The following is a 7,500-nucleotide window of genomic DNA, read 5'->3' as shown; positions in this document are numbered from 1 at the left end:
GAACTTTCCTTTCTCAAAAACATCTCAACTACCACAAACATTATGCTTTTAATGTGATTTCCAGACAAAAAAATAGAACTATCACATTCATTCTTTCACTACAAACAACTTTTTTGTTGCAAGTGGCCATGACATAAAGATTGAAAACTGCATCTTAAAAATAAATCACATATTCATGCGATATTGTAAGTACAAAGTTTGTCAGAGGAAGATTTAAGTGCAAAATAATGGAAAAAGATGAACAATGCCAATAAAACTATAATAACAGAGGCTACTTATTTACAATTATGATATTGAGAGGTAATGATAAACATTTATAATGCTGATAATGACAATAAGTAACAGTTGTATATAAAAAAAGACCAAACAATATTATCACTACTAATATAATGTAGTAGTATAGGCCTGTAACTGAACTCATGGTAACTGAACACAGGAAATTAATATAGAAATGATTACAAACTTTTTATTTAGTTGTTTAGCTGTAGGAATGTGTATTATGATGAATCCCTTTACTAATTCACTTCATTTTGCCTTAAACAAAGTGGATGCATTAAGTTCCATCACAATATATTTTCACATGAACACAACAGAAATGGTATTCATTAAAAAAAAAAAAAAAAATATATATATATAAATAAAAGTATTTAAAATTCAGAATAAACTCTGAGAATATGCAAACTGATAAACAAGTATTTAACCATTATTTCTATTCCAATATTTTTCTTGAGAGAGCATGTCCAACAACAATAACAAGGACAATTAAAAAATCACACAGATGCGAAGCCACCTCTGTTTTTCAACAATTTATTTTTTCCTTGACATTGATGTGAAAAATATAAAATATATGAAGTTTATCATAATATGAATAAAAAGGATCTAAAGGAACGCAAAATGTGGATGATGAAACTAGTAAAATGTCCCTACTTATTCAAGAAACTAACTGTATGACTACAGATAATTTTCAACAAGAACATGAAAATACATTTTTTCTTTTATTAACCCTAGCTAGACTCCCCTCCAAGAAAATAATGACAAATAAAAACAGAAATACTTTCTAAAAAAAATTACACATATTCAATCCCTCATTTCCCTGGACTTCCAAGTCTGAACTTTAGAAAAACTGGCTTCTCGATTTTAGTCCTGTTTTGTGTAAAATGGTCAAAATATATATTTGTTTTTTGTTTTTCATATTATATAGATGTTATATACTTAACATCCCATTTCTTGTACCCAATACTAAAGAAAATAACATTGCTTATAAAATCTGAATAAATTCATGTCCTGTTATACATCCCTTCCCTGACACCCTTTCCATAAAAGAGGGAAACAAACTACCTATAAAACAGCATATAATTAGGCCTAAGACAAATAAACTTTTCCTAATGAAGAGTGCATAAAAAAGAAAGAAAAAAAAAAAAAAAATCTTTTTTTTGCAACTATGTTGTAAAAATACTTTACATCTCTAAATACAAACTAAGCTTCTCTCTCTATTACTCTACGAAGGAAGGAAGGAAGGAACCTACGCACATCACACCCCAATACTCACTCCTGTCCTTAGCCACACACAAAGGAATGATTCTTCATCACGTTTGTTGAAACACAACAGGGGTTTTCTGGCTTGCACAGGAAGCTTTTAATGTCTCTAAGAAACAACTCATACCTTCCCTATGAGGGAAAGGAAGAACACATAGTCTTCCAAATACACTACAGTTATTATCTACACTATATTTCTAAACAGTCAATATTTCATATACATGAATTACGATTATACTTTTTTTTCCTTTTTTTCCAATGCTGATGACAGTACTAAAAATATCAGTAACACTTCCTTATTGACAACAATGAACTAGGTACATGGAATTGCTGATGAATTATATATTAACCTTATAAGGAATAAAAATATATCAAATACAACTCTTTACAGTTTCTTAAACAATCATATCTTTTTTAAAAATTAGAACTGCCCTGTATCTTGGAGTCGGATATAAAATGTCTCAAATTAATTGTGTACATGTTCTGCATATTAACATAACAACTTTTATACTTCATGTGAATGTTAATAACCATCATTCACAACACTAAATGTAAATCAGTCTGCAGTACGAAAAGAACTTTTTCGCAACATGAGTCAATTACAAATCGAGGTATATGGATATTTTGACCACTTATTTCAATACAAAAGAGCTTGCTGAGATGAATCTGTATGTCTTGATAAGATTTCTGAGCAATCCATAATGGTATAACTTTGAAAAAAGGAAAAAGAAGAAGATAAAAAAAAAAAGAATAACCCAAAAATCAAATAAGCATTTAGAACATAAAATCCAATTACATAACAAAGTTTACTGCTTTCAATAGGAATTTATAACATAGTCTCAGCTAAAGGAATATATAACTAGTTAATATATAGAAAACAAGAAAGTCGATACAACTGTAACAGTGCTACGCTCACCCAAACAATTTTAATTATTGTCCACTTTGTCATAAAGGGGATTTCTATGGACCTTCCCTCTATCTGGGAAGAGTTACGTTATGCCATACATGCACTACAAATGATTGGTCACTTACCTAATCATTTAAAATACCTGATTACTTTCTAGATATGTAGTAATTGCTAATGATTACTTTTGCCCTTGACCTAAAATTATATAACAGTAAAACTCTTCCATTAACAACACTGAACATACCATGAGGGCTATCAATGATTTTTCAGGAATGGGAGTAAATTACAATTTTCATAATGAAAAAAAAATGTGTTTGTAGAATGAAAAAGAAGAAAAGAAAGAATATCAAACATGTGAATGCCTTGAACAAGTCTCTCCTTCAAGATGATAAATATTACAGATTATGATCTCAGATGGCCGATGGGAAGTGTGCATTTCTCTAAGCCTTTATTAATGTACCATTCACACAGTAAGTGCAATAAGTCTCTTAGCTATTCATGGCAATGTTCCTTTCTGTGGGACTTTTGGTCATGAGGGAAAAAAAAGTATATGCTGATGTGCTCTTACTCCACATGATGACTAGCCTTTGCAATTTTAACCCCTAAGCAAGAAAGCTGAAAATACGAGTCACTTGCTGCTGCAGTCTGGTTGTTTCCATTAATTCCTCAAATGTGCCTATTCTGGATATACTGAGCACAAAATAATCTCTGGCATTTATGAGCATTACTTCCCCATTCTGCATTCTTGGAAAAAGAAGATCAAAAAAGAAAAAGAAAGAAAGAAAAAAAGAAGATCAATAAAAGGAGAATGGGGAAAGAATCTGGCATAGCAAATAAGTGAGGCATTATTTTTTTTTTTTTAATCTTCCTGTGGGGAAGACTAAAAGTATGGATCCTATCGTAACATGTGTCTCAATTTGAAGTTTCATTTTCTAGCCAAGACAAGAAAAAAACATCTGAACCTACACCCTCTTTTTTTATCCTTTACACGCACACACACACACACACACACATATACATATACATATCATCTAAGCCAAAAATGTATTTTCCAAATTTCTAATGCATAGCATCCATGTTGCAGCTGTATATCCATCTCTGCCGTAGTATCTAAAAGGTGACCCAGCCGCTGCCTCCTGAGCCTCCACTGGCTGAGTTGCTAGAAATGGAAAGAACAGCAAGTTGTCTGGAGTTAATAAGAAAGACTGGTTGATCATCAGTGGTACTTAGAAGTTAACTAATACACAGTTATGCAAGGGTGTTGTTGTTGTTGTTGTTGTTGTTGTTGTTGTTGTTTTACATGTCAATAATATTGAATTTTCCCGTTTTCACCAACCTCTAAGTTGGTATAATCCTTTTCTTGTGACAATTTTCCTGGATACTGAATAATATGGTATGGATCATTAGGAATTGGTGATGTGCATATTTAGAGGAGATGGTCTATAGTCTGCTAGGAAATTACAACTCGACTGCATATGCAATTTATCATATATTTAGATTTCAATATGAATTTTAATAAATGTTGTAATTTGTATCCTTATATCTATCACATGCATTATTATCTATATATGTAATTTCTTTTCACAGTGGCCAATGAGTTTGCAGGCTGATTATTGAAAAGAAAGAAAGAACAAAAGAAAGAACAAAAGAAAGAAAAAACAAGAAAAGAAAAAGATAGAACGAAAGAAAAAAGTGGAACAGTGCTTAAGAATGACTGACTGATGATCAGCAGCTGTTGAATGTTAATTAACAAAAGTCAATGATGATCAGAATTTGTTGGAAGTAAATTAGAATGGCTGGTTGGTGATCAAGAAGGGAAAAGAAACAAACACTGAAACATATAGGACTATCCTTTAACCCAAAGGCCCTGGGAAAATGTTGTGTTCACTGTAGTATTGTTTGGTGAAATGTTTCTGCACAAAGATGAACCCTGCAAGTGCTTAGCTACAAAGGAGTCACTTAGTAGACCTTGTGACCTCACCTGATTTCACCTTTCCTTGAGTTTACAGTATTTTTTTTTTTTTTTTTTTTTTTTTTTACTGATGCTACTAATATTGATGCTGTATTTTTAAAACTGAGTTTATCATTATTATAGCATTACTGCCATTAGTAACAGCAATATTAGGTAACTGAAAATATCTTTGAAAATCAAGGAAAAGGGTAAACAGGTGAGACCAATAGTTCTCGTTATTTGCTCATTGGTGACTTAGTACTTGTGGAGCCATCCATGTGTATAAACAATCAGTAAATCAAACTCCCAGTTGACATGGGATGTATGTACATGCTATCCCCAATGGCTTGGGGTTAATCAACTTACTGCTTATTCTGGTGACAAATTGTAGAAAACTTGAATAAATGTTTATATATTACACGTTACAACTATCTACCTACAAAAAGTGCGCAAACCCACCTAGCAGGGGGAGGTGGTTTCGGTGCAGCACTAGTGAAGTCGCCCCAGGATTCTGCATTGCCTGCCGCCTGTGGAGCAGCACTTGAGCTCGGTGGGCCGACAAGACCACCTAGTAAATCAGCATTTGAGGAGGCAGAGGGCGTGGCTGTGGGAGAGGAAGTGGCAGCCCCAGCACCTCCGGGAGGTGGGGCCAGCTTCACTCCTCCAGGGGGAGGGGGGAGAAGGCCCAGACCCCCTCCAGCTGGAGCCTTGGGTTTGGGCCTGCTTGTAGCATCCTGACCCTCCTTTTTCTGCAAGGGAAAGGGAACTCAATCAATCAATCAATATCTTTGAAGAGAGAGAGAGAGAGAGAGAGAGAGAGAGAGAGAGAGAGAGAGAGAGAGAGAGAGAGAGAGAGAGAGAGAGAGAGAGAGAGAGAGAGAGAGAGAGAGAGAGACACACACACATAAGATATGTATATGTATATAAATGTGTGTGTATATATATATATATATATATATATATATATATATATATATATATATATATATGTATGTATATGTATACATATGTATACATATACATACATATCCATATACAAATACATATGCATATATATATATATATATATGTATATATATATATATATATATATATATATATATATATATATATATATATATATATATATGTATATATATGTATATATATATATATATATATATATATATATATATACACATATATATGTGTGTTTGTGTGTGTTTGTGTTTGTTTGTATGTGTATGTGTGTGTGTGCGTGTGCGTGTGCGTGTGCACACGCGATTCATGTCGAACAAATTGCAAGGAAAACAATGAAGGGAAGTACAGGAAAACACAGAAATATGCTGAAGGCTTTTTCGCATTTACTGTTTCATCAGGGCATATAGAACCAGAGATACATAGAAGTAAAGCTCGCAGCACCTCTCTCGAGCACCTCAAAGTCCATCAGTGGTCGTCATCTATCAAACACCGCCAATATGATGACAAAACTGCAAAACATCGGGATGAGATGCAAAGAGCTTGTTAGCTTCGACGTCAAGTCTCTCTTTACGAACATACCGATTGACAGGGCCATCGAAGCTGCAAAAAGAACGCTGGAAGGAATGGACGAGGATGAACTACCGCTGCCGAGGGATGATTTCGTCGCACTCATCCACCTCTGTGTGGAGTTTGGCCCGTTCGAATTCCGAGGACGTGAGTACGAGCAAATCCAAGGACTTGTGATGGGCTCACCTTTTTCAGCAGTCCTCGTACAGCTGTTCATGTACTTCCCTTCATTGTTCTACTTGCAGTGTGTGTGTGTGTGTGTGTGTGTGTGTGTGTGTGTGTGTGTGTGTGTGTGTGAAGAAGTAAAACATTTACCGCTGACCACTACTGGAATATCGTGGGAAAGAATGTAGTTTGGCTTCGTTATGTAGACGACATCCTCGCTGTAGTACCGACCAGGACTAACCTTCAAGACCTCCTCCACAGACTAAACACAGTGCAACCATCCATACAATTCACCACAGAAGAGGAATGAAGCGAACAGGATCATCATCCCACACTTGCAGCTGACGCAACACCTGGAGACCCTGTTGGGCCATACGATGAAGATAGCCACCACATCTGGTAGGAAGATCGGGGACATCGTTAGGAAAAAGAGGTCAGACCACAACAGACCTCTCAGTCAGGTGTACAGCATACTTTGTGGCAGCTGTGATAAAGTTTACATAGGTGAGACAGGACGAGGCCTGCACAAACAAAGAATCGACCAACACCGCAGCGCCCTCCGACAACATGACACGAGGAGTGCCTTCGTTGTTCACTTCGTAAGTGGTCCAAGGCCTCGACAAAGGAAGATGGTAGAAGTGGCATACGTACACTCTACTAACAACTTTAACACCGCAGTGGGGAGCCACGAACTAGCCAAGGTTGTCACTCACCTGATCACCGACGTGACCTGACTGCCAAGTACATATATATATGTATCTCTTGTTCTATATGCCCTGATGAAACAGTAAATGCAAAAAGGCCTTCGGCATATCCGTGTGTTTTCCTGTACTTCCCTTCATTGTTCTACTTGCAGAGTGTGTGTGTGTGTGTGTGTGTGTGTGTGTGTGTGTGTGTGTGTGTGTGTGTGTGTGTGTGTGTGTGTGTGTGTGTGTGTGTATGTGTGTGTCTGTGTGTGTGTGTCTGTGTGTGTGTGTGTGTGTGTGTGTGTGTGTGTGTGTGTGTGTGTGTGTGTGTGTGTGTGTGTGTGTGTGTGTGTGTGTGTGTGTGTGTGTGTGTGTATGTGTGTATATGTGTGTATGTGTGTGTGTGTGTGTGTGTGTGTGTGTGTGTGTGTGTGTGTGTGTGTGTGTGTGTGTGTGTGTGTGTGTGTGTGTGTGTGTGTGTGAGAAGAAGTAAAACATTTACCGTAATCTTCATGTTGATTTTAATGGTTTCTCCCTCCTTAAAGCCGAGATCGAGTGATGGCTTTCCCTCTTCTTTCTCCTTCTCAGCTTCTTCCTCCTTTTTGATCCACTTGAAGTGATCTTGCAATGCCACATTCAGGTCGAAGCTGTCTGAACGGTCCCCAAAGCCAACTCCTATGAATGCTGATCGCCCTGGGAAAGAGTTGGGGGGGCAAATGAAAGACTGA

At 36.3% G+C, this 7,500-nt stretch overlaps 1 protein-coding gene across 2 annotated transcripts in view; it reads right to left on the bottom strand.

The window, feature by feature from the left end:
- The window catches only part of LOC125041185 (NECAP-like protein CG9132), a 13,074-nt gene that overhangs the window by 592 nt on the left and 4,982 nt on the right, over positions 1–7,500 (bottom strand). Inside the window, exons 3-5 of one of the 2 annotated variants that reach the window (XM_047636016.1) lie at positions 7,275–7,465; positions 4,854–5,143; positions 1–3,602 (exon numbers count right to left, since the gene is read on the bottom strand). The exon at positions 1–3,602 is cut by the window's left edge and continues 592 nt beyond it. In XM_047636016.1, coding sequence (XP_047491972.1) covers positions 3,554–3,602; positions 4,854–5,143; positions 7,275–7,465 — 530 coding nt within the window. In that variant the 3' untranslated portion in view covers positions 1–3,553. The remainder of the gene's footprint in view (positions 3,603–4,853; positions 5,144–7,274; positions 7,466–7,500) is intronic. The other variant, XM_047636017.1, reaches the window with a different exon arrangement.

This window comes from Penaeus chinensis, chromosome 30 (genome assembly GCF_019202785.1).
Source record: "Penaeus chinensis breed Huanghai No. 1 chromosome 30, ASM1920278v2, whole genome shotgun sequence".
NCBI lineage: Eukaryota > Metazoa > Arthropoda > Malacostraca > Decapoda > Penaeidae > Penaeus > Penaeus chinensis.
This window is presented reverse-complemented; position numbering and strand designations above follow the sequence as displayed.